Consider the following 26,338-nt stretch of genomic DNA (forward strand, 5'->3'; position numbering starts at 1 on the left):
CTGAGCTGAAGTCGGACACTTAGCCGACTGAGCCACCCAGGCGCCCCATAGAATGGCCTTTCTTAAGTACAGATCTATTAATTCAAGCTTTTGCTAGGTTCTCATTGTCTGATCAAATCCAGACTCCTTGTGATGACCTCAAATGATCTGGGTTCTGCTTCCTTCTACAGTCTCATTTACAAGAAGCAGTAGGGCTGTACAATTTGGAACATGGGCTCTGGAGCAAGACTGGGTTCCAGTCTTTACAGGCTGTATAACTGGGTGGGAGGGTTACTTACCATCTCCGTGCCATGGGGTCTTCATTTGTCAAATAGAGATACTAATCATACTTCCTTCTGTAGGGTTGTGCTAAGGATTAAATGCATTACTACCTATAGAATGTTTAGAATAATGCCTGGCACATATTAAATGCTCACTAAAAGTTAGGGATTCTAATAATTATCTCTTGCAGATCGCTTATGCAACCTTCCTTTTGATTACATGAAATGACCTGTGGCTCTCAGAATCTACTCTTTCACCCATCTGTCTTTGTATGCGCTGTTTCTTCTTCTTCCTTCTTCTCATCTCTCTGATGAATTCCTCCTCATCTTCGAAAGTGAGCTTTTCTGTGAAGCCTTTCTTGATTCCACACCTCTAAAGAGTTAATCACCCCTTCTTTCTCCCATGGCTGCACTTAAGTTCTATTGTAATTATCAAACCGTACTGCTGCTGTGTGATGATGCGTGTCTTCTTTAATAGTCGGTGAAGCTATTCTTTGATAGCTTGGAAGGCAGGGGACTAGGTCTTATTTATTTCTGAACTCTCATTGCCTCCCACAGTTTTGGCTCAGACTATCCATTCAATAAATGCTTGTGGAATGAATAAACCAGGGTGATCCTGGCTCTGAGAGGAATTGAAAAGATAGAGGGACAATGAGTGTGTACAGTATGATGCATGTGGGCTCAACAAATTCTCTCTTTGCTCACAGTCTGCTAATAGAATCTTGCTAGCTGGAGAAATGGGCATGATTTTTCTGTCGGGGCCATTACAAATAGTATTTCACCTTAGGGTCCCTCACACATTAAAAGAGTACTTTACTCTCAGAACTTGGCTTTCCCTGTTCTGAACAAGAAAGTGTGAACCTAGTTAGGTGAGTGGATGAAATGACATATTTGAGCAGTACAATTACTGAAGGGAAATAACATAGATTAAAAAAAGAATAAAAAGAAATCCATGATCTGGGACTCCCAGACGGTGCTAGAAATTCTTAGAAACCACTTTGGAACTAGCGAAGGGTTGTTGCTCCGCACAGAAGATTGCAGGGAAGTTCACCTGCTTTATTACTAAATATGGGTACATTTGTCCTCATCTCATGCCCATTAAAAGAATATCTGTGTTTTTAATCTTTAAAGCGATGTGTGGTTATAAAGAATGATGTAAGAGAACAGGTTATTTCTTAGCATTAGAAAAGTTCTTTTAAAAAAATTTCAATATTTATTTTTGAGAGCGAGCGAGCATGCACGAGAAGAGGCAGAGAGAGAGGGAGACACAGAATCCGAAGCAGGCTCCAGGTTCTCAAGCGGTCAGCACAGAGCCCAATGCAGGGCTCGAACCCATGAACCACGAGATTATGACCTGAGCCAAAGTCAGATGCTTAACTGACTGACTAAGCCACCCAGACACCCTAGTCTTAGAATTGTTCTTCAAGACGTCTCACTGAACTCATTTTATTGGTAAGGAAGCTAAGATTAAAGAAGGTAATTAGCCTAATGTCTCTCGGCATTAGGCTCTACTGGCATCACTAGGTCTTTATATCCACCAAGAACAGGTCTTTCCTGTATGTCACTGTCTCTCTGTCAGTGTTTTTCCTTTTTCTTTTTTTTCCATTTTAAAAATGTTTTTTCCTTATTTTTGAGAGTTAGAGACTGCATGAACAGAGAGAGGGGGAGATACAGAATCCGAAGACAAGCTCCAGGCTCTGAGCTAGCTGTCAGCACAGAGCCGACGACGTGGGGCTCAAACCCACTAACTGTGAGATCATGACCTGAGCCAAACGGATGCTTAACCAACTGAGCCACCCAGGCACCCCTCTGTCAGTGTTTTTCAAAGTGTGGTCCTTAGGCCACTTCCATCAGAATCAACAGGCTATTTGTTAAATGCAGATTCCTGGCTGGCTTTACTGCAAACCCTGGATCAAATTCTCTGTGAGCCCAGGAATTTGTGTTTTAAGCAAGTTCCCTGAAGGATTCCTCCAAAATACTAGCCTTTATTAAGTCCGGTGAAAACTTTCCAACTACTTCTACTTTATTTCCCTTGCTGCTCTCCCCTGATCAAAACTACTTTAGCTGCTGCTAATAAAACTACTTCAGAAGCACTAATTCAAAGCTTATAAAAATTCTGCCATGATTTCTGAATAAATTTCTGTCAGAGGTCAAACATGTTCTGTCTTTCATTCTTCTGGTCCTTTGTCCTTTCTTTTCTTTTCTTTTTTTTTTTTTGCCCTACTGAGCATATGTCTAGCAATTTTTCTCCTTGGTGATTTGTCTTCAGATCAAATACCTACCTGCTGCTACATATGTTCGTGTCCTGGGACAGCTCCTGAGGGAAGCGTTTGCTTATTGACAAAATCCAGCAGGGCGCTGTCTTTAGTACTGAAGGGTATGAATGGACTCAAATGGGCCTACAACACTGAGTCAGAGGAGGGAGGGGCCACTCCAGTCACAATGAACAAAGACAGGAGGAGAGACGGGGACTGTAGGAGAACAAAGGGGCCAGCCATAACAGCACGGACACTGATATCTTGGGGAGAGTAGACAAGGGACTGGCTCTAGAATTTCCAAATTCCAGGGATTTAGGAATAGCACTGTGGTGGGAAGGGGGCAGGGGATTTCACAGGGAGCACACTTTTTACCTAGATTATGTAATAGTTTCACATAGTTTTGGGGATGCTGGAGATTAGGGGATTTGTTTCAAAGCAGTGTTAGCATAGCAAACTCAAGACTGTAGACTTATTTGGGAAGGGTTGGGCCTGGGCTGATCAGGATGATCGAGAGTGGGCTCAAGTCGCCTGTCCCCAAAACCTACCCTTTGATGCTACATCGACTTCAGCCAAAAGTGTTTCCTGTTGATGAGGAAAAAGCCATAGGTTGCAAAAGAGTTGCATGGAAGGTGACAGACAGACTATCCAGACAAGAGCAGGGAGGCTGAGGAAAAGGAACACTGGAGGACAGTTGGTGTCAGACCTAAATGAAGAAAAAAGGATACAGAGTTTGATATTTCTAATGTACCCCAGATGCTGTCACATTTTGTAGCAACTCCCTTCACTTTCATGGCTCTTAAAGCCAAATGATATCTCTGCTATCCCTTGCAGATGAGGGAAAATGTCTCAAAAAAGATAAGTATTGTCCAGGGATACCCAGTGTTATAGGAACATTACTGCCAAGGATTCACATCCAACTCTGAGAAGCCCCAAAGCCCCAGGTCCGTCCACCCTGCTGCCTCTATATAACTTGCAGATTGATGGGGGAAAAAGTAAGAGAAAAGAAAAAAAGATGTAGAAGAGGGAATGGAGAATGGCAAGGTGTTTTAGAAGGGCAACAGCCAGAAGGACACATCGGGGGGATAATAAAACTTCTAAATCACAGTACATGTGGCCAAGGGACGCTGGGAGGATCTTTTGAGGCATGCTGTTTTACATTTGAAGGTATGTGAAATGCCAAGGCAGCCAGGAAAAATGTTAAAAAAGTCAGTCAATAGAATAGAAATGGATCGCCCATCCAGTGTGTGTTAGTGATAGCATCGAGGTTGAATAATTTTAAGCTCCATAGTAGTCAAGTGGCCTGAATCTCTGTGAAGGGAAGTGACTGCTTCTAGAAGCCATGTTTGCAATCAGTTAATCTTTGTGGAACGCTGACCACTGACTAATGAAAATTCCTAAAAATGAAGCTATCATTTAAACCAGCCCTAAGTGACCTCAAAATACCTGCAAATAAAAATTTTAATTTCTTTAGAGAATTTAATTGTGGAATGAATGTGTAGATACAGTTTTTAAAGAGCTTTTTTTTAAACAGAGATGTCTGTTCAACTGGATGCCACTCGTGAAGAAAAAATTCCCATTTTAAATCTATTAAAAAGTGCTTTGCAAACATGCCTCCAAGGAAGACTTTTATCAAAAGGAAAGTATTGGCACTGATAATAATAAGGTGCACACAGAACGAGATGTGGCTTCCTGAGTTTCTTTGCATGCAAATACTTACAATGTTTCATTATTTGGTCTCCTTGCTGTGCTTTCACATTGTTTGGAAAAGTTTTCAAAAAGGGAAAATGAAAAATTCTGCCTGAAAGAAAAGAGGTTTAGAAAAAAGCAGTTGAGCCTTTGGTCTTTAAACTAAACATGATCATGTCTATTTATGCTTTGTTCATCCAGATTCTTTGCCCATTACACCAGTCGTGTTCTGCACCATTGTCCTGACTGAAACGTTTCCCGGGGAGAGAGGAAAGGCTTCCAGCTTAGATAAAATGCTTCTGAATGCTAAGTGTTTTGTGTGGGCTCCAGAGATGAAAAAACTTAAATTGGTCATATTGAATCATGGATTTTTCCATGCTTATTAAAAACTACCTTTCTGGCATATTAGGGTTCGCTCCTCTGCACTCTCCTTACCACATTGCTCTTGATGAACAAATAACCATTCAGAACTCATGGCTTCGAATTGTAACTGGGAAATCTGTTCTGTGAGGATTTGAAGATACTGGACCTGATATGATGTGAATTCTCTGCTTTGTTTCCTTATGTGCAGAAATTTACATGGGTGTTCCCTACTCCTCCATCATTGCAAGAAGCTTAGCCTAATGGAAAGGGAAGAAATATCAAGAAATTAAAAGGGGCCTATACTTATTATATTCCTAAGGTGAATATAAACCAAAGGGAAGCACAAAGGAAAACTGGATGAAAAAATAGAGGGAAGGAGAGAAGATGGTGAGAAACCCAGCCTTTCCTAAGGAGGAAGGAGAAATGAGGCAATCAAAACTAGAAATTTCTAGGTTATTCTTCTCCAGTATTAACAAGATAATTCCTTGTACAAACAACTATATATACAAAACAGGAAAGTGGAAGATGATTTGACCTACTGGACTCACTTTCAAACATTAATCAGCTTGTTATTTGGGGTCAGGCTTATATAAATCCTCAAATTTGGAGCAGTGTGTGTGTGTGTGTGTGTGTGTGTGTGTGTGTGTGTGTTGATGCTAGCTCTGTATCTGATACTTTAGAGATACTGTGTGTGAACCAATCTGTAGTTAACAGGAAATGTGGTTGTTCTTAGCCTTCAGTTGATAGCACTGAGTTCAATCTACTCTTTCTAAAAAATTTAATCACAGATAACAAGAAGGTCTTTGGTACCATCTGCCCAGGCAGCTGTGTGTGTTTTCCAGGCTCGGCAGCTACAGGGCAGGGGGTGACTTAGAGTTCACATAAACATTCCACTGGCCCAGCTTCAGGCTCTTCCGTCTCCATAGCATCCAAGGTTTTGAGCTTGGGATATAGAGGGATATATATAGAGATATAGAGGGAGTCACGTAAAGCTTGTAATCCCAATCACAACAATCTCTGTCTGACTGTATTCCCATCTCATTTTGATACTGGCCTACAGCTGCATAATCCTCTCCCCACCTTTTTTACCCAGAGGTAGTCTCTTTCATGTACTAGAGAAAAAAGCCCCTGAACTAACATTTTTTACATGCCAGTAATTTCAGAAGGGATGTGCCCTCTTTGCCACAAAAGTTGAGGTGTCTAGAATCAGCTTTATCATAAACCAGTGTCTGTATTGTTCTCCTAATTGGTCTCTCACCAGCTTTGCTCACCTCCAAGTCTTCCTCCAGAGCTGCCGGAGTGTTATTTGACAAAAGCAAATCTGAGTAATTTTGCTTTGAACTGTCAGTAGTTCCCCATCCTCTGAACAACCTGGCCCAGCACTCAGAGCCCACCACAGCCCACCTCTCTCTGTGTCCTCCATGTCCCCATAAGTCATCTTGTTTCCGTTTTTCTGAGGGATTTCCATCCTTGATCTCTTGTCTTTGTGCCTTCACATGAGCTATTTTGTCTTCTTGGCATGGTTTTACCCACACCTGCCTAGCCACCTCTTAGCTCTTCTCCAAAGCTCAGTGGAAATCACTTCCTTGGGAAGTCTTCTGTAAGTCCTGTTGCTGTTAAGAATCTCTCCCTTAGTGCTCCAGAGAATTCTGTTATGTTCTCAGCTCTACCATTGCATTTGCTGTATTGTAGTTAAACATTGGCTCTCTTGTGTGTTACCACCACACAGCGGTTTGTGATCCTGGGGAGGTGGAATGAGCTCTTAGTTATTTTTGTATCTTCAGACTTTTGCACAGTGTCGGAACATGATATGTGCTCAATATTTTTGAAGCTCAGTTAATAGTGCATGACTCTCTGAGTGCTTTGTCTTCTTGGTTACATCAAAAACTTAAGATTTAGCTTCACATACTTCTGCAAGGCACAAAGTAGATGTACAGTAATATGTGGTGGTTGATTCATTATAAATAGGTTGATTCCAAACAAAGACAGCAGCATCCTGGGGTCCCTCTTTCAGTGCCTCATCTCAATAACTGAGAATATCTTCGTAGGCTGCATCATAACACTTTAGGGCAAATGTTTTCCCAGCTGTGAGTTGTGACCCATTAGTGGGTCATGAAAACAATAGAGTGCACAAGACTAGTATTAAAAACACAAACAAAAATGAAATAAAATAGATAAGAAAAATATGTGTGTATCACACATGTAAAAAAGTTAAGTATTGTTTTTTTTTGTTACCTGCATGACATATACTGGTTTGCAGTGTAAAAAGAGGTATTTCTTAGGAGGCATCTTAGTAAAAAAATTCTGGAAAACCACCTTTAAGGAAAGAATGAAATTCTGCACACCCTGTCATTTTATTCTGGAGTGAAGCATATCTGCAGAATCAGTAAGATGCCTCCCACTGGACACAAACCAGCCAGGAGCTTGCGCCCTTTTTGTTCGAGCCCTGAGCTAATCCTTAGAGAGCAAGGATTCTGTTCTGAAATGAATGAAAGATGGTCTTCTTGCTGGGAGAGAAATAGCTTTTTAAAAAGCCTTCTGTAGAGTTTTGTGTCCATTTTAAAAATTACTATTAAAGATTTGGATGTTAGGTAAAATTTACTCTCTTGAGCCTACTTTCCTCCTTTAAATATGATGCTCTCTGATAAGGATTCGAGCTAATTGATCTTTAAGATGTCAGTTTCATACTCCATTTTGCAACTGCAATTACAGCCTAATTTAAGGTTATAATTCAGTTATCCTGGAATAGGCTACAAAGGTCTTGTAGCTGCAGGATGAATTGACTGTTCGGAATCAGTTTTGGGGAAGAAACGTTTTCTTCTTGTCTCTCTGAAAGTGACCCCGTGGCTGTGGATCTGATCTAGAGCAGGGAGGGAAGGGGCAGGAAGCTGTCGACCAGTTGACTGTTTTGAAATTTGTTTCTGCCACAGGTTGGCAGGCACTACTTTTTTCTTTCTTTCTTTCTTTTTTTTTTTTTTTAACTTACTCTCTTGTTGGCAAGTTTCTAAAAGCGCAGCAGTGACTGGGGTAAGTCAGTGTGGCATCCAGGAGGTTGGCGAATTTTTCCTTGGCTGGCAGTTTTTTAAGAGAATAGGATGATGTGGCGATGAGTGTCTGGATGGACTCCAGCCCATAGCTAGGCAGGGCTTGCAATTTGGTGGATGAAATATCCCTGAAAAATAGAAAGGAGCAAGCTTTTCTGTTTATTGTGTAGGATGAAACCTCCTCTCGACAACAGTACCGTTCTAGGTTCTGAGGAATCTTTTCTCCATCTTGCCTTTCCCCTAATTCTCCACTCAGTTACTCCCATTAAGATAGAAATTCACAATCTATGCTGTGTTTTTTCCCTCATATGCACCTCATTATTGCTTTCAAGGTTGAGCGTAACTCCTTACACCTGTCATACATTCATTAGCATTTCCCCCCTTCCTTCCTCCCTCTCCACTTAGCAGACACGAAATAACTACTTGCTTTGTGAGACAGTAGACACATGCAGTGACATCAGCTTTTGTGCTGTATCCCAGGGGGAAATACTCAGGGCTTCAGGTGCCTCGTCTCTGATTGTTCAAGCCCTGCAGGGTAGGTTTTCATGAAGCACAGGCCCTTTATACTGTTAAGAGCTGCTTATGGCCCTAGCCATCATCTACCTGAAAGCCCACTGACACATTCTCTAAAGGCAAACTGGATTCATCAGTCCAAAGCAAGCCAGCACTTGGCCGGGTGAGCAGAACTGTGTGGAAAGCTTGGGTTTCGTAAACAAAGTCCCAAACTTTTTGGCTTTTCTAGACTTGAGGCAATGTGTGAGAACAAGTTAAGTATGAAAAGGAAGAAGGGTCCGTGGAAAATTTAAAATTCTGCCCATCTCCTAAGTGGTTGCTGCTGATGCCCTCATGAAACGCTTCCAGCAGCACAACCCCCTCAGCCAATTGTCCCAATGCCTTAGTGCCCAGCACAGGGGAGGGGATCAATAGATGACTGATAGATGCACTTGACAACAGGGAGGGATGGCTAGTGTGGGCCTTTGGTGGAACAATTAAGACAGAATTTACCTCAGGGGCTTCACATTCCTGCTGCTTTTGTGTCCTTGTTGATTGAGGTAGCCAGCATTCTCATCCTGCTTTATCGAGTTACCCTGGATGTATTAGGGATCGAGCACACAACTTTTGCAGGTCTGATGGTATTTGGGTTTGTGGGTTTTCTTTTTGAGGGGGGAAAATGTGTTTTAAATTAGGATTGTGGAAAAGGCAAAGTCTTATTACAAGGAGTAAATCTCTGATAATATATATAATATATTTTCAGTCTCCGTGGAAGGCCAGTGGGGAAGTAGTTTTTGGGTTGTGGGTGGAAGGAATGCTGCTAGACACCGCTTATACCCTAAGGGTGTAATGAGAATAGTTGCTTAATGAAAGAAGACTGGGTCTGGTCCAACTGTTCTGGCCAAGACAGCGCAGGTGTCTCCAGTACTCAGTTATTTCTAAGCAGGTGGACCAAGCAACTCTTCAGGCACAGACTATCAGGCAGGGTATCTTGTGACCATACTAACTTCATCATATACTGTGTCTGACCCGGAGGCAACTCTCCTTGGCTTTCCAGTAGCCCAGGTGGATTGGTAGTCAGCTTGCTCTAAGAAGTCCGCCTACAGGGTGTGCTAGACTGCAGAGTCTTCTATCAACCCGTACGACTGTGAGTATGGCATACTTTGAATATGAGACATACAGGTACCTGCGCAGTAGGGTGGCAGAAGCTGAGATGCAGCAGAGAAGGCAGTTGGCATGAGCCATGAGGTAGTGGAAGCAAAAATATGAGGTTGAGTGGAGAGTAGAGAGTTAGGATTGAGAGCGATGGAAGTTAGGAAATTGAGAAGTTTTTGTGGCAGGAGTTGGGAAGTAAACAGTCAGGGGCTGATGGTTGCAGGAATTAAGAAGTAGAGTCAGAATGGATATTGGCAGGAGCTGGGGAGTAGGTGAAGGCAGGGGTTGACAGTGGTGTGGGCTAGGAACTGGACACAGTAGGGGGTGACAGTAGTGGGGGCTTGGGACCGGGCACAGTGTGGGACTGACAGGAGTGGGGGCTAGGAACTAGAGACAAGCGATTGACAGCAGTAGGGGCTAGAAGCAGACATAGGGGTTGACAGTGGTGTGGGCTAGGAACTGGACACAGTGGGAAGGTAACAACAGTGGAGGCTGGGAACTAGACAGAGCTGGGGTTTGACAGTAGTGGGGGCTGGGAACTAGCACAGAGGCTGACAGTGGCAGGGCAGGAAGCAGAGTCAAGAGTTGATAGCAGATAAGGGCTAAGAAGTAGTTAGGAGTTGGTGGTGGTAAGAACTAAGAAATAGAGTTGCGATTAATAATGGTGGGAGATAGAAAGTGGACAGAATCATGAATCGATACTGATAGGAGCCTGAGTACCAGGAAGTACTGGGTTGGTTCATCCCTTCCCCTGATCAAAATCCTAAAGCCTCATGTCATCTCAGAGAAGAGCTAAAGCCCTTTTAATGGCCACAAGGCCCTTCGTGACCCAGCTACCTTTCACCTCTCTGTCTCCTCTGCCAGCTCTGCCACACTGGCCCCCTTCCTGTTCTCCCAATTCACAAGGCAAGTTCCTGCCTCTGGGCCTTTGCTTTGCCCTTTCCTCTACTTAGAATGCCACCCCCGTCAGTATCTATGTAATTTATTCCCTCACTTATTTCAGGTGTTTGCTTAAATGACACTTTTCAGGTTAGTTTTCCCTGACCGTCCTTTTTAAAATGGTAACTCCCTCTCCCTAGAACTCCTCCCTCAAGTGACTGAATTTTCCTCCCTCACAACCAACACCTACATCTGCACACTACGTATTTTATTTACTTATTTGATCCTTGTCTGTCTGCCCCCATTTTATGAAGGAAGGCAGAGATCTTTTCCTTATGCTTTACTTCCCTGATGCCTAGTCCAGTGCCCAGCACATAGTAGGGACTTACAAAATCATTATGGGATAAATGAATGGATGAATGAGTGAATGAATAAGCAAACAAATGCCCTGGATCCCACTGTTCACTATCCTTCTAGCACTTTGCTCGTTTTAAAATCACACACCTTTTTGTCTATTTATTGCTGTCTCCCCTCAATGACTCTAATCTCTTTAAAGGCAGGGACCAGAGCCGTTATGCTCACCAGTCTCTCCCGCATGCTGCCTGGTAAACAGGATGTGTTCAATCAATGTTTGTTGAGTGAATGAGTAACTGCATACTAGAATAGGGAGCAATGGGCCCAGCACCTCTGTGGAGGAAGGATGAGGCCACCCCAGGTAAGAGCTATAGAGCCCCTGGAACCCTGTTGCCTTTCTCCTCAAAACCTGACTACAGCTTCAGTGGTTTCCTAGGGGATATTCAGGCTTCCCAAGGCTGTGTCAGGAGACTCCGAATTCAATTTCCTCTACCCTTATGCTTTCCCACGTCCTCTCATGAAACTCAAGAGCTTAGGGAACCTGTTTGCCTCTGCGGGGAGCCTGATGCACGGCAGCTCAGCTCTGTCTGCACAAGAGCCATGGGCAAGTCAGATCTCTGGCCTTGGATGCCCAGGAGCGGAACAGGTGGGCGGCCTTCCCTGTGCGGGCAAGTGAGGTGGGCCTCCATACTTGGTGTTATACATTGAATTGTGTCTTCCCCAAATTCATGTGGAAGTCCTAACACCCCAGTACTTCAGACTGTGACCTTATTTGGAAATGAAGTCTTCACAGAGGTAATCATGTTAAATTGAGGTCATTAGGATGGGCCCTGATCCAGTGTGACTGGTGTCCTTATAAAAAGAAGGAAATTCAGAGACAGGCAGGTAGATACAGAAAATGCCACGTGACAGCTGGAGGTATGCTGTAACAACCAGAAGGAAGGACCAACAGCAAGGAGAGAGGCCCGGAACAGATCCTGTCTTCCCAGCCTTCAGAAGGAGGGAGCCTGCCCGACACCCTGATTTCAGACTTTGAGCCTCTAGAACGGAAACCCTCAATTTCCGTCATTTCAGTGCTCCCAGGTTGTGCTACTGGTTAACGGCAGCGCTTTCCCATTCAGAGGCTGAGTGTCCACAAAGCAGGCAGCGGACAGTGTGGCTGGACCCCTGGGTGGGGAGGGGAGCAGCACCACTGTACTCACAAGATGCTAGGCCCCGTGGCCCCCCGGAAGGCTCCATCGTGCATCTTCTCCAGGTGTGCGTTTTCCTTGAGCTCCCTGTGGGGAAGGACAGCGTTCTTAGTGGGGTTTGCACTTCATGTGTTAACAGTCACGGCTGCGCGTGCGCACATCTGGAGCAGCCATACAGCGCAAAGGGGGACTGTAGAAGAAGGGGAAAAAGGCATGCGGGTGCCATGAGTATCTTACAACCTCTGGAGTGTGTTTGGCTCCACCTTCTCCCGCAGTTTCCCCCTCCCTCAGTAGAATGCTTTGCCCTAAGGCTTAAAGTCCTCACCCTTTCCTGTTCTGGAGTTAAGAAGGTTTGCCACCGCACAGCTGGGCCCCAGTGTTCAAGGCTGAAGGGGGGAGGTGCAGCCTGCGTGCGTGTTGAGGACCGCTGCTGTTAAGGCTGTGGCACAACCAGACCCTGCTACGCAGTAGTTACCTGGGGCTTCTGTTCCTCAGCTCCAAGCGGCTCAGGGTGAACTAACTGTTCAGGAAGAGCTCCGCCTGGTGCGGCCCAGCAGCCTCCTGTCTGGGCCCTGATGCTGGTGCGTGGAGAGGGGTTCCTGGGCTCAGGCTCTCCAGCCTTCTTTAGAGCACTTTATTCCCAAAAGAGAAGTGGGACTCAAAGAGCATTCTGGAAAATGCATCTGTTGTCGGCGTGGTGATTTGAAGCATGGGAGCATGATTCTTCTGCATTGCTGTTACCGTGTAACAGGGCACAACAAATAGACCAACACCCCCTCTCCCCTCCCCTGCAGGATGCACAGGCAATCACCTGGTCCGTCTCCTAGCTCTCCAACTTCCTCATTGTCTTTCTGCGTGTCTCCACATCACGCCTGCCATTTAAAAACTGCAAAAACCCCTGCATCTCACTCCCTGGGGGGCTGTTTTCCAGATGCTTCTACTAAGCGGTTTTCCTTGGAAATTCCTTAGCCCTTCCATGAAGATGCGCCCCTCAGTGTCACACAGTCCCATCCCCTGGTCGTCTTTCCACTTTCAAAGAGATGAGGTTGTCAGAGTCAATTGCTGTTTAATATCTAAATCAAAAGAAAATTTCCGTCCCAAACCTTCATGGTTCTTTTTCCTGATTTGGTTTGTTTTAATTATATTCTGTCATGGTCATAAATCATTGAAATCGGGCTCTGTGAGGAAATAATCATCATGTCAGCCAGGTCAAATTAATTGCTCAAATTTCACAACAGACCATTTCACGTGTTTTATTAAAACTCAGATTTTTCTGTGTACTGATAACTCTGCAGTATGTAAAAATACATCAGATACGTCTGCCACATTTTCCTGGGGGTCCCTTTCATGTGCTCAAGTGACACAGCCCTCCAGGTACGAGAAGCACAGCCAGGGTAACCTCTTGAAGCACAGTGGGAGAACCCCAAACTCCACCCAAAATTTTCATAAGTGGGTGCTTTGGGAATGAGAGGGAGTGGCTCTCAGAGCCCTGGAGGCATCTGAGGTCAACCTCCTGGTGCTGCTTCTCTCCAGCCTGTCCTAACTTAATTAAGTAGAAAGTTCGAGAACTTTGCAGGGCTTTGGTGCCCTCATTCTGAACAGCTTTGGACAGGCCCATTTGTGAGGAAGGTGCAGAAACTGGGTGGAATGTGTACTTTGAAAATGTTGCTTGACAGTTTTGAAACCTACTCCCCCCGTCCTTCAATCCTTGCCCTTCGAGAGAATTTAGGTGTTTTTTCCCGTAGCCCCTGACTTCTGCATGATTTGTTCCCTCTCCATGTCCAGGTTTGTCTCCTACTGTTTTCCCCTTGTGATGACCTTCCAGCCACACTGGCCTCCTCATAATTCCTGGAGCTTACAACTACTGTTCTTTGGCAGTTCAGGACCTTTGCACATCCCGTTCCCTCTTCCTATGACACGCTTCCCCTCACTAGTGCCATGGTGGACTCTTTGTGATCTTCTAGGCTCAGCCTACATTTCATATCCATGGTGAGGCTATCCCTGGGTGCCTAACCTAAAGTCCACCCCTGTGCTCTCACAGATCTCAGTAATGGGTTATTTCCTTCATAGTCTATATTCCCATCTGCAATAAATTCATTTATTGTCTTTTTGTTTGTCTCTTCTGCTAGAACAGACGCTTCATGATGGTAGGGACTCTTTCCAGTCAGCCATTTGAGACTCAGCTCCTAACATGGTGCCTAATATATCCTGGCAGTGCTTAATGTTTGTTGAATGAATAAACAAATGAAATTAATTTGTCTTCTTGGCAAACTGATTTGTATTCTTGGTTTCTTTCTTTCTTGCAACAGTGCGATGTAGGGGATACAGAATCTTGACTAGTTGGACTTCTTGAGGTGCACACCCCATCTTGGCATTCCTGAGGGAGCCGGGACGCTGCTGACCAAGGATCTCCCTCCTGAAGCCCTGTTTTCTCTGACCTCCCAAGGATGTGCTCTGCTGGTTTTCCTCCCACTCAGTTTGCTTTTGGTCTGGCTTCCCTTCCTCCTCTCTTTGTGCCCCCAACTTTGTATTCAGTTCTCTTACTTTGTCCCCTCATCCAGGTGACCTTAGCCACAAAGGCCTTCAGTCACCCCCTCTATTCAGATTGCCGAAGTCTGTCTTGAGCCTTGCAACCACCACCCCAACCGCCATCCTTTCTGCTCACACATGAACCTTCTTTAAGCACCCTTATATTTCATTCACATCCCAGAACTTTCAGCGGCTTCTCATTTTCTACAAAAGAGAGTCCAAATTCTTTACTGTGGCATCTAAGGCACTTCCTGCTTTGTCCCTAACTCCTATCTAGAACTTTCTGAAAGGTACTGTTTGCTCTTCTGTGAACACATCCTTCCTCCTCTGGGCCATTCTCTTTGTTGTCCTCTGCTTGGAATGCATTTTCCTTCTCTCCTTACCTGTCCAGCTTAGGCCCAGCTCCAAGTCTGCATCTCTCTGGAGACTTTCTCTAATTTCCTTCTCTTCTGCCTTTGAAATCTTAGAGGACTTAACTTCTCTCAGAGGAGGAATCATGCTTTGCCTTCTGTTTTAGTTACTACTTAGTATACAGTTTATATGCCATCTGGCCATGATGCTTCTTCCTAGGCCGCAAGCTCCTGTGGGGCAAACACCAGGGCTTGTTCATCTTCATTTCTGCCCCAAGGAGAGCATGTTCCTTCACACTGATGCTTGGTAACACTTGCAGAGTGAATAACCGAACGAGGCATCTGAAAGCACTCTGCCAGCAGAAGATATGCCTCTGATTTAAATTTGGCAGAAACAGATTCAATTGGCTAGAGTGAACTCTTCATTAGATTCAAGTCAACAAGAAAACGAGGAAAATCTTTCTCCATGATAGGAAGCTACCATTTCTTGAGCACTTGGTATGTGCCAGACTCTTATTTATAAAATATACTCTTATTTATCATTCATTCATTCCTTTGTAGTTAAATGTGCAATGTAATTAATAGTAGATGAGCACCTACTCTGTGCTAGGCACTGTGTTAAGTACTGAGGATCCAAAACAGACCTTTTCATTTTGGTGGGGAAGCCGCAAAACAAGCAGCTCTGGTTCATGGAAGAGAGCACTGGGGCTGGGGTAAGTTAAGTACGTTGCTCATGATCAAGCTGATAAATACTGGCATTGGAGTTTGAGGCCCAGTTAGTGACTCAGCTCTGTTCTCATAGCCACCAAGCTCTATAGCATGGTACCAATATACTGGAGTCTTTAATTAATGTGTCTAGTTAAAATAAATAGTACGTTGTAAAGACTTAATGTTATCCGACTTGAGACTGGCAGCTCCAGCATCTCCTGGGAGCTTGCTCAAATGACAAATTCCCAAGCTCTACCTTAGACACACTGAAGCGAAGTCTCCGGGGGTGGGGCCTAGGAATCTCCATGTTTTAACAATCTCCATGTGATTCTTCTGTGTGTTAGAGTTTGAGAAGCACCGGTATAGACTGTGATTTATCTGCTTTATCATACAAGCCTTTTCCTTTGTTTTCCTTAATTTTGGCTTCAGTTGAGCTTTTCAGGTGCTCTTAGTTTTTATTATATCCCAACTGTATGCTAATTGTCACCTTACTCCATACCTGTAGGGTTCAGATGGCCCCCACCCAGCAGGCATTGGAAATGAGCCACTCTTTTAGAAAAGAAGCCATAGCAAGAAAGAGAGGTGGCGAACAATGAAGGATACAGTTAGTAGGGATGCTCTCCTTGAGTTAAAGACTGTTAATGCTGGGGCCTGGGGTGTGATGTGGTGTAAGCACAAGGCCCCCCCCTCACCCTGGAGGAAATGCTCTCCGTACCTACCCCACCCCAGCAGTACGCGGATGGGACTGTGAAAAGGCCTCTTGTGGCTGATTAGGCTGGCAACGGGGTTGCCAGTGTTCTCTGCAGTGGGGCGGGGGGAAGAATCTCTTCACTGAAATCAGGCTGCCTCTAACATGCCATCAACCTGAGTGAGGGGGCTAGAGCGGAGGCTGTGAGATGAGACTAAAGTAGGGTGTTGAATATTTTAGCAAACTGTCAACTTTAATGTCTCCGGGCTGCATCTGTCTTTGAAATCAGGGTGCTCTGGGGTTTCTAGCCAGCCAGTTGCCTAGTAACATGCGTGAAACACTGAGGACTAGCCACTTGAAAGTTTATTTTTGTCCTGAGTTAGTTGCCGGAGATTGAATGTGATCTGGTAGCCAGAGTAATATTTCATATTTATTCATGAGCTGGGGAAATAGCACATACTTACAGGGAAATCAGCGTCGTCCCGTTGAAGGCATGACTTTGTATTTCTTCAAACCCATTTCCATATAGTTTGCTGAAGGGAGAGGAGAGAGGGCTTAGCAATGAAAGCAGCACATTTTGGAATCGCACGTTCTTCCTTCTGTGACATTTATTACTAAGATAATTACTGGCACGTGCAACATCCACCTCTGTTTCTCTAATGTTTTATATTCTAAGGACCTGGTGAGAGGGAGCGGGGCTTTCTTCTTTTTTCTTCTTGCTCTAGTTTGGCTTCACCTCCACTGCTATAGTTTGACAGCAGCACCACCAATTTATTAAGTGATTATTAAGTGCCAGATACTTAACCAGCCATTCTACATAGATTTTATGTAGAATCCTCATTGCGATTTCCATCTTACTGATGAGAAAGCGATGTCTCACTGTTGTCGTGCTGTCTGCCCCGGTGTAAAGAAAGCAGCGGCAGAAGCAGAAACAGTGTCCAGAACCGTCAGACCCTGAGGTCTTGCCTCAGCTTCCTCAGGCCTGTGAGGGCACATGCACTCTGGGCGGCTGAAAGCGGGGGCAGAGGAAGACTCCAGCACGGAGTTAGCTTTTCTTTTTCTTAGATGAGTACGTATTTTTGCTGCTGCCATATCTGGCTCCATAACCAAGAAGATTTCAGTGCCTGTAAACAGTTCTTTAAGACTAATTAGTGGATAGTGAAATCAATTTAGTTGGGTGCAATCAGCATTTAGCAAAATGAGTTAGAACAGAATAGGACAAAATGGAAAATACTGGAGTGTCTTGCATGTATTTAGGGTAGTACTATTTATGGAATTTTGTTCCAGCATTTTTGTATGTTACATACATAAAAGTATACATACACATATACATAGAAACATATACATCAGTCCAGAATAAGACACAAGAGGCTCCTCAGAAGACAGATGTCAGGAAATGTTGGAGGCTGGAGCGAGCTTGGAGAGGATCAAGTGGCACGCTTTCATTTTACAAGAAGGGAAGGGGCTCAGAAAGGAAAATAACCGGTCTAAAGCCCATAATAGGTAGAGATGGGACCAGAGCACACTGTGTCTGGGGCTGCTTCCAGCATGTCAGTTTCACTGGTTGTGTCCACTTCTCTATCCTGAGGTATCCACATGGCGCCTCTTCCTCTTCCTGCAGGGCTGTGCTTGATACGTGTTCTTAGTGTGGCCCTTCCTGGCTGCCCATTTAAACTACCATCCTCCCTTCCCCCAGCATTCCCGCATTCCCCAGCTGTTCCTGTTCCAGGTGGCTGTGGTCTGCAAGGTTCCTCTAGCCTTGGTTAAATAAAACAAACATGGAATTTTGTCTTGTGGTATATGTGTGTAGTGTATACATGGCAGAGGGTCTCTTTCCATCATCGGCAGCCCATCTGAGACAAACCAGCAAATAAATTAATCTAAGCAGGACTCAGGGTGGAAGCATGATGTTTGAACACTGGAATTCAGAAAATACAGAGGTTACAAAAGAATTCATAATGTCTCCTTACTAATTTGTGTTCAGAGTGAACAGAGGAAGTGTATTTCATTCATTTTGTAAAACCCCTGGCTGTCTCATAATGCTGGCTACCTAGCAGGAGCTCAGTCAAAAGGCTGGTGGAGCAGTAGCCTCTCCCTTCCACATGAGGAAGAGCCTTCTCTGGCTTCTCCTGCTCTCATGTGCTTTTTTCTGGAATTCTGAATTTATAACCTCACACATGAGCTCTTAACTATATTCTGTAATGGATTATTGGATGCCAAAAAAATGGAGGGGCTAGATACTTAGTTTATCCCTCTTGTCTTGTGCAGTTACACACAATCTTCTTGCCTCCTTAGCAGCTTAATCCCACTGGAATTTTTAAAAAAAATTTTACACTTCGAATATTATTGTTTGGCAGTCCTTTATCATTTACGAGTTTGAATTCCTTTATAGCAATCTCTTGTAGATCAAAGAATCATATTATTCTTTTCTCAGAACTTCTTTGAAATTGGATTTCTTAGAGTCTAAGCCACTGTTTGTCAAAGCATTCCCCTTCATCTACTGACTCAGAATCCACTGGAGCTGCTTGCCAGAAATGCAGACTCGGACCTATTGACCAGGTGCACTGCAGCTCTGTGGAATCGGAATCTGACAGTGGTATCCAGGAATTTGCACTTTATAACAAGCTCTCCCAGTGAGCCTTGGGCATGCCACTTTGGGGCCCTTGCCCGAGAGTACAGCGTTGGGTGATACAGCTCTCACCATTTTGGTTTACAAATCAGATGGTCTGCTGGATAGAACAGAGCCCAGAGTCTGGTCCCCTTACCACTTTCTCTGCCTTCTGTGTGATAGAGTTACATGTATGGTGAATTAAGAAAAAGTAGCTCCTACTCTGTTTTGAGCAAAGCGAAGGTGCCAGCAGTTGTCTGGATACCCATTCTCTGTCATTTTTATTTGTAATCCTGGTTTGGATATATATTAGAATTTTTTTTTTTTTTGGTGAGGCTTACAATGCCATTGCTCAAAGTGAAGCTTCCTGGTTAAGTGTGCAAGTCTTTGACCCAACTGCCTGGGCTTGAATTCCAGTTCAGCTACTTATTAGCTGAGTTACTTTATGCAGTTATCTCACCTCTCTGTGTCTTATTCCAAATCTGAAAATAAAGATGATGATAATAGTATTGACCTCAAAAGGCTGTTGTGTGGATTAAAATTCTTAACATATGTTAAGCACTTAGAGGGGGCAAGATGGTGGAGAAGTAGGGAGCTCTGTAATTTTCACCTGCCCGCATATATCAAACTAAGAAGGACTGAAGCCACCATACTCTGATTTACAAGAGTGGGAGGAAAAGACACAGAGACCACAAAGAAGACAGCCTCATAGGTGCATGAGTGAGTGCAAACCGGGGAAGATAAAAATGGGCAGGACCTGGGGGCTTGGAGGGGAGGGAGCCCCCCTCCATGCAGAGCACTGGAGAGTGCGCAGAGCCTCAGAGAGACTGGGGAAGAGAAAGAGAACCCGAAAACGCTCACAGAGCTGTCTCTAGAGAAGAGAAAAACCTTGGCTCAGGATGGAGAGGGATCCTATCTTCCTATCTATAACCGCAGGGCATGGGGAGAAAGATCCGTCCCCTTTAGCTGGCGCATTTTCCTTGGGCTCATGCCCGGATGCCAGGCGGTGCCAGGAGAAAGTGCTCCCATACTCTCCTACTGGATCCCTGGCTAGGAAGCCACCCACCTTCGGAGTATATATCATTAAAGTGTGGGGACTAGGATTTGGCAACTAGGCAGGGCTTGGAAAATACAACTTGGCCCACCTGTGGCACAGGGAGATAGGATCCAAAAGAGTGGGTTGCAACGCTTGGTTCCAGAAGGGATTGGGGCTCTGCCCTTCTTCTCCCCACAACCACAAGGCGGGCAGTAGGGAGCAGCCCGCTTGACCTTCCTATACCAAGCCACGCCCATCCGCGCTGGAGAGCTGCCCTTTTTTTTCCTTTTTCCTTCCCTCCCCGCCCTCCCCCCCCCCATTCCAGGGAAGACCAACATTGATGTATTACCATGATTGGATCAATTCTTGCTCTTTTGATATATTTTCCCTTATCTCATATGTTAAGCACTTAGAAATAAGTTCTGGAACACAGTAAATGCTTAATGTGTTCCTATTATTATTATTATATTTTGTAGTAACCTTCATCTCTCTGACCAGAATAGAGGGCAGGGGGTTTCCCTTGCCATGCTCTGGACAGGATTTCCATGAAATGCAGCAGTCTGTTTAATTGAACTGTTTGTTCGTGGGGTAAGGTCCTTCCTATTCCTGCTGGAGCCATGTCAGTTTAGTGGCCGGGCTGCCCCGCATGTACTCACCCTCCAAAGGTCCTCAAACACCTTTGGTCTGTGTTGGCATCATTGACATATTTGTATTGGGACATTTTTCATGTCTTTTTTTATTTCCTTTTTTTAATAGCTTGGGTCCTACTTGTCCCGACTTCCCCAAGGATGGGGCTCACTGTTTCCTTTTTAGCTGCTGCTCTTCAGCTTTGTTCTTAGCAGTCCCACACAATAGAATGTGTTGCCTTGTTTTGATTAAAAGAGTGGCTTCCTTACTTTGGAGAAGTTACAAATGTGAGTGGGAGGCCTCATGCTGTCAGGCCTGCAACAGTGCTTTAAAAGTCCCCTTAAAACAGCTGGAGAGTCACTTCAGATAACTTTTTCCCCAAGACATCATGGTGTCAGAATTAAATGAGGACGGCTTCCCTTGCCTTGAGGATGCGGTCACAGGCACAGAAACGGTTTCTCCCCCTCTCCTGAGTTACAATAGCTGCACGTACTTTAAAGCATTGTCTGTGTTCTCTATTCAAATGTCAGTAATTGTGACTCAAAAAGAGAGAATGTCACCTTTTTATCCAAAATAAGATTCAGGCTTTAGAACTTAATCACAGATGGTACTCTAATTGTGAATGCCCCCTTAAAACAAACTCCTAATATTCCTGCGGCTCTAAAGGCATTTTGGGGGTTGTAACAGTATTAGATGGTCTGCTAGAGCTCCCTTTTAGATCATGTAACCACCTAGTTTTTGGATGATTTTAAAGAAGAAAGCTTAATTTATGTTTGCAGAACTGCAGGGTCTCAAAAAGGGGCCTCAGGGTTCCTATTTTAGAAAATATGTCCTATGGTGGTATATCTATAAGAAAATTTTTATCAAATGGCTGTACAAATACCTGCCTCAAGAACAGGGATCCTAAATTCACCACTTTCTTATCCCTGGGGTATTTTGTGGCAGTCCTTTTATGTCTGAATATTTCTTGTGTATGAAGTATATGGAGACACCTCCTTAGTGGATGCCCTGGCAGTGGTGGGTCACGGTCACCAGGCCAATCTCTATATGCTACCATGACCCTAGTTTTGAATGTTTGTCAGAATTTCCCCATTTCTGTGGGGCTCATATTCCTGATGGCAAGGGGGCCCTCTCTCTGGTGTGGGCATACCTCCTGCCTTTCGGCAGCACTGAGTTGTTATGTTTCCTTTCAAGTTGCCCTCAGCCAAGTTCTTGTGGATTATTATTATAATGGATTATAATATATTGAATAAAATTTTTGAAAAATCTACTTCTACAGTGATATTTTAAAAGAGCGAGATTGAGAGAGAGAGAGGATTCTTCTTTTATGGAAGAGCATTGGTAAGAAATGTGGAAGAATGATGAGATTTAAAACTTCCATTTTGTAACACCCTACATAACTGAATAATCAATGGATGTGGAAACCATCAAATGAAGGGTTATTAGCCAATGGGCTAGCTGCATCAACTCAAAGTCTCCCGCAGTTCTTTATTATTAATGACAAAGGGAAAAATGCGCCCTTACAATGAAGATGTTTGGCAGTCACCACTTTAACCAAATGGCCAAGGAGCATGGCACGATGTGGTTTCTGGTTCGATGCACTGGGAGAGACACAGCATGCCCTTTGCAATGTTCTTGCAGAACAGTTGGCCTGAATCTAATCCTGACAATACAGGCAGATGGATCTAGATTACTGGCCTGGCTCCGTCAAGGAACTGGTCATGCAGAACAGAGGAAGGCAGGGGAGCAGATCTTGGGATGGGAGGTAAGGTTGGGAGGACTAAGGAGATATAATAGTGAAAATGCAGTGCATAAACTTTGATTGGAGTCTGAGTTTAAAATCAATCTATAAAGGACTTTTTCATTGGAACATGGAGTGTAGGTTGGAGGATGCCATTAAATTCATGTTCATTTTTTAAGGTATCATGGTGTAGTTATGTAGAACGTCTCTGTTTTGGGGAGATACATGCTGGAATGTTTAAGATACGAAGGAGCATAGTATCTATAAACTCCTTTTGGATGGTTTGGCCAAAAGGAAATGTGTTGTATATACTTAACATACGTAGAGGTGGGGTAGGCATGGCCAACTGTTAATAGTTGGTAAATCTAGGTAAGATGTATAGGGGTATCATCGGAAAGACAAATGGAAAGTGACTCCATTTGTCAGTTAAAAAAATTTCAAATGAAAAATATTTTAAAAAAATGAAGCAGGATGGTATAAAACAAGTGGCTTGCTGAACATTAGCTTTTAATCATGGCAGTGCCGTACAGTTGACACAACATTAATGGATTTGCACCAGAGGTATTAATAATTCCACTGGATACAGAGAGACGGAGGCCTGTCTGGGTGGTGAACTTGACTAAGGTTTATCAGACACAGAGCCAGGACTAGAATCCAGGCTTTCTGTCTTAACACCTAGCAGCCTCTTGAGTGTGGCTCATCACAGGTGCAGCCTGGACCAACCTGTCATCCTTTGCCAGGCATTCTTTCTGTGAAGGGCCTTAGAGAATTAGTTGCCATGACCTTTCCTTCTCTTTGTAGAGTTTAGACATGAATCAAAGTCATCTCTTTTTTGAGACTGGTATGACCAGTCACCTAGAATATTTTAAAGGTGGTGCAATGAGGCCAAATCCTGCTCACCCAGAGGGCATATTTCAACGTGGCCTCTTGAGGAGATTTAATGAAAAGTCAAAGTGGCTGTAAAGGGACATAAGAGTATAATGCATAGTTTTAGCATTAGCCCCACTGAGCTCCTCTAGCATCAAGTGAAGTGTTCTGTTTTCATTAAATGAGCTCACAGTTGGTAAAGATTTGGGTGGGGGGAGGGCAGGAAAGGTTCACAAAAAGGAAAATTTCAAATACTACTAATAATGAAGAGAGAAGGCCTGCTTTCATTATTTTCTAATTAGGGAGTTGAACTTTATAGCTGAGAAAATAAGGCTTTCCTCTTTAAGTGTAATACCCTTTCTCCAGCAGGGTGCTCTGCAGGATCCTTCACTTACAGAAGGGCCCATTCAGCTGAGAACAAGTGCCAAGCAAATGACTAATTGCTCCCCTTCCCGATAAAGCACTGAGAGTGAGGAGGGGATGGAAGCACAATGCCCCCCGGGGCCCCTAGGAGAGGTGGATCTACAATCCTCATTAACCTCAGAGGTGGGGCGATTATGCCCTGCTGGTGGGCACTATTCTTCTTAAAATCATAACTAACGTAAGTTAATGGCCCCATAGTAAAAATACTGTGCCGCTCTCATGTGCGCATGCTGAAATGTGATGTGTGAAAGGAATCTGTGGTTGTTCCTTGAGTTTGGTAGGGCAGCCCCATCCAAGGAGCTCACAGAACCCTGCGGATCATGCTAACATGTGTTTTCTTGTTGCTTGTTCTCCACAGCTTCTGTCCTTGCATTCCATTTCCACTTCATTCCAGTGGCTCCTTGTTTACTTGGGAGGAGTTCCAGTTGGTTCCTGATTATTTTTAGGTTTAGGTCAAACTCACAGGGAGTCTAGAATATTTGTGATATTTGAATAAAGGCTACTCTGTTGGGTGGTTTCTTTCTCTTACTACTTTTGTCAGAGTTACTTCTCAGCTTTTAATCCTGTATCCCAGTTTTCAAGACTCAGTAATCCAATGTTCCTCCCACCCCTGCCATTTATCTAAACCTATTTCCTGTTTCTTTAGCTGGACATTTATTCTCAATATGTAAGACGCATCCTGTTTTCCTTTTTTCCACAGCCATGGTTTTGCTCATGCTGTCCCCTTACGTAGACCACTCACTTCCCTTTTCTTGGCATGTGGGACCACATATGGTTAAGATTGTGATTCTGAAGACAGACTGGGTCAAAGTCTTGACCTTGGGCAGATTACCTAACCTCACAGTGCCTTGGTTTCCATACCTAAAAATCTTACCTCATAGGGTTGTTGTGAGATGTAAGTGAGTTTTTAAAAAGTACTTAGAAATGGTTCAGGCATATACTAAGTGCTTTATACATATTACCTGCTATTAACACATTTACCCATATAATTGTTACTGATACTACAAGGTGTAACTCAAGTCTCAGCTCCACTGTGCAGCCGCCTCTGACTTCTCCAGCCCAAGAGGACTTCTCCAAGACTTCTCATTTCTGCGTAATACAGACTCTCACAGTGAATAGCTAATAGCTTGTGTTTTTTCCTTATTTCTTGTTTGCCCCATACTTTCTCCATTCCCTCATAACTGAGATTCTGAGCTTCTTGGGGACATGGATCTTACATCTTTTGAGTTCTCGGTAAAGACATAGGAAGACCCCAAATCCTGAGGCATGCAGTAACTCCCCACTCAGTCTTTGGTCCATCTCTGACAGGGGATGTGATAAGTGAGTACTTCTCAATACATGCAACAGTGAGTTGGAAATACTTTATAAAGAGCTGGAAGAGCCATAGTGTGTGAGGAAAGTGGAGGGGCAGAAAGAGTGTCGAGAAGAGTTTCTAGGGTCTCCTGTCTCCTGTCTCTTCCCTAGCGTTCAAGAGCTGCAAGTAAAAAATTTATCTTTAAAAAAATGTGTTTGGGTTGCTGCTCTGTATCCTCTGTAGCCTCATTGGCTACAGCTTTGTTATATGTAATACGTGTGGAATGATAGCTACATAAAGGAAAAAGTACTATGCAAATGCAATGTACATTGATACCAATATTTAGAATCCATGATATGAAAGAGAGTCCTCTGAGGTGGACTCTTCTCTTGCTTCACAACTACCTCCTCATTTTGGGGTCATCCAATGAGTGCTCTTTCTTTAAGGGCAAGCTCATTTATTGACTCATTACAGCCCTGCTTTGGGCTGTAACCATAGCAGAAAAAGTGAGAGGGATATGGAAGTGGGGAGAAGAATGGAATATGGGTCACTGCACTTTGGATATAAGGGAGACGTGCCCAGATTGCTTCTTCTGAATGGTGGGCAAAGGTGAGGATGGTAGGGGTCCCAGAGGGAAGGAAGTTAGGCAGATGAACAGTGGATAAGAATAGGCTGGGTTATCTTAGTGCAGTGCCCTTTAAACTTTATGTGCATGCGTATCACTTAGGAATTTGCAGGTTCTGAGTCCGTAGTTCCGAGTCATGAGAGTCTGCATGTCTAACTGGCTCTAGAAGATGCAGTAGATGCTGGTCCATGGATCATACTTTGAAAAGCAAGGCCTTAGGAAGGAGCATCCAAGGGACAGGGCCTGTGAGCCTGGTAGCCTGATGAGTAAGTAAAGTAAAAAAGTAAAGTCAAGTAAAAAGACATTATTTTCAAGTATTAAAGGGGTATAGGGAATGGGCATAGATGGTGCTCCTCAGGAACAAAGTAAAACATTGGAGAGAGAGAGCGAGAGAAAGTGAGTGAATGCAGGATCTCTCAATCAACTATTCTCCCTATTTGGAGAATATCTTTCCAAAACTCTTCTCATTTGAAACTTGAAATGTCTGCGCTCTTGGCACGAGGGCAGCCTTTTCCCTCCAGGCCGTCTCTTCCCAGCTTCAGCGCATTCCACTGATGCAATGAACAGTTTCATCAGTTGGAAATTTGGTCACTGTAAGTCCTCAGGGCCCATCTCATTAACTGGAAACTGAATGGATCAGTTGGTTGTTGTGTGAACACAGGACCTCACTGTAATTCCATGCAACTCCTCTCACCCTTAGCGTTTTCGGTCATAAAGACGTTACCAGCGAATGAGGAGTGTGGTCAAGATGGAAAGAGCTCACCTCAAGCTAGAAGTGAGGATAGCAGGAGCCTGTATGGCAGAACATGAATCTGGGAGTTTACTCACAGTGTTATGGATTCGTTATTCATCCCTTGAAAAGCATTTCCTGGTATGGTGGTTATGTGTAAGTTATCACAAATTTCCCTTGAGGAATAAAATGAGAAATATTTACTTTCCAAATTTTAGCGGCAAATAGAAAACTGGTATGCATCACAATCAGCCTGGTACTTACAGAATGAAATTAAATTCAGAGGAGAAGATCTTCGTAACATCTGGAAGCGTTTGGATACCTGTGTTACAGATGCTCCTGTGATTGGGGCAGGGTGGGGATGTGGGCAGAGAGTGAGTAAAAGTGATTGTTATTAAGGCGTAAAGATAAAAGGCACTTTGCAAAGACTA

General features: G+C 44.0%; 1 protein-coding gene across 1 annotated transcript in view; it reads right to left on the bottom strand.

Annotated features, from left to right (window-relative positions):
* LHCGR (luteinizing hormone/choriogonadotropin receptor) overlaps positions 1–26,338 on the bottom strand; it is a gene marked incomplete at its 5' end in the record, with an annotated part of 54,445 nt that overhangs the window by 2,426 nt on the left and 25,681 nt on the right. Inside the window, 6 exons of the mRNA XM_029938509.1 lie at positions 4,236–4,316; positions 7,554–7,739; positions 11,694–11,768; positions 16,421–16,489; positions 26,006–26,083; positions 26,172–26,246. Of these exons, the coding sequence (XP_029794369.1) occupies positions 4,236–4,316; positions 7,554–7,739; positions 11,694–11,768; positions 16,421–16,489; positions 26,006–26,083; positions 26,172–26,246 (564 nt within the window). The remainder of the gene's footprint in view (positions 1–4,235; positions 4,317–7,553; positions 7,740–11,693; positions 11,769–16,420; positions 16,490–26,005; positions 26,084–26,171; positions 26,247–26,338) is intronic.

This window comes from Suricata suricatta, chromosome 4 (assembly GCF_006229205.1).
Source record: "Suricata suricatta isolate VVHF042 chromosome 4, meerkat_22Aug2017_6uvM2_HiC, whole genome shotgun sequence".
NCBI classification, from domain to species: domain Eukaryota; kingdom Metazoa; phylum Chordata; class Mammalia; order Carnivora; family Herpestidae; genus Suricata; species Suricata suricatta.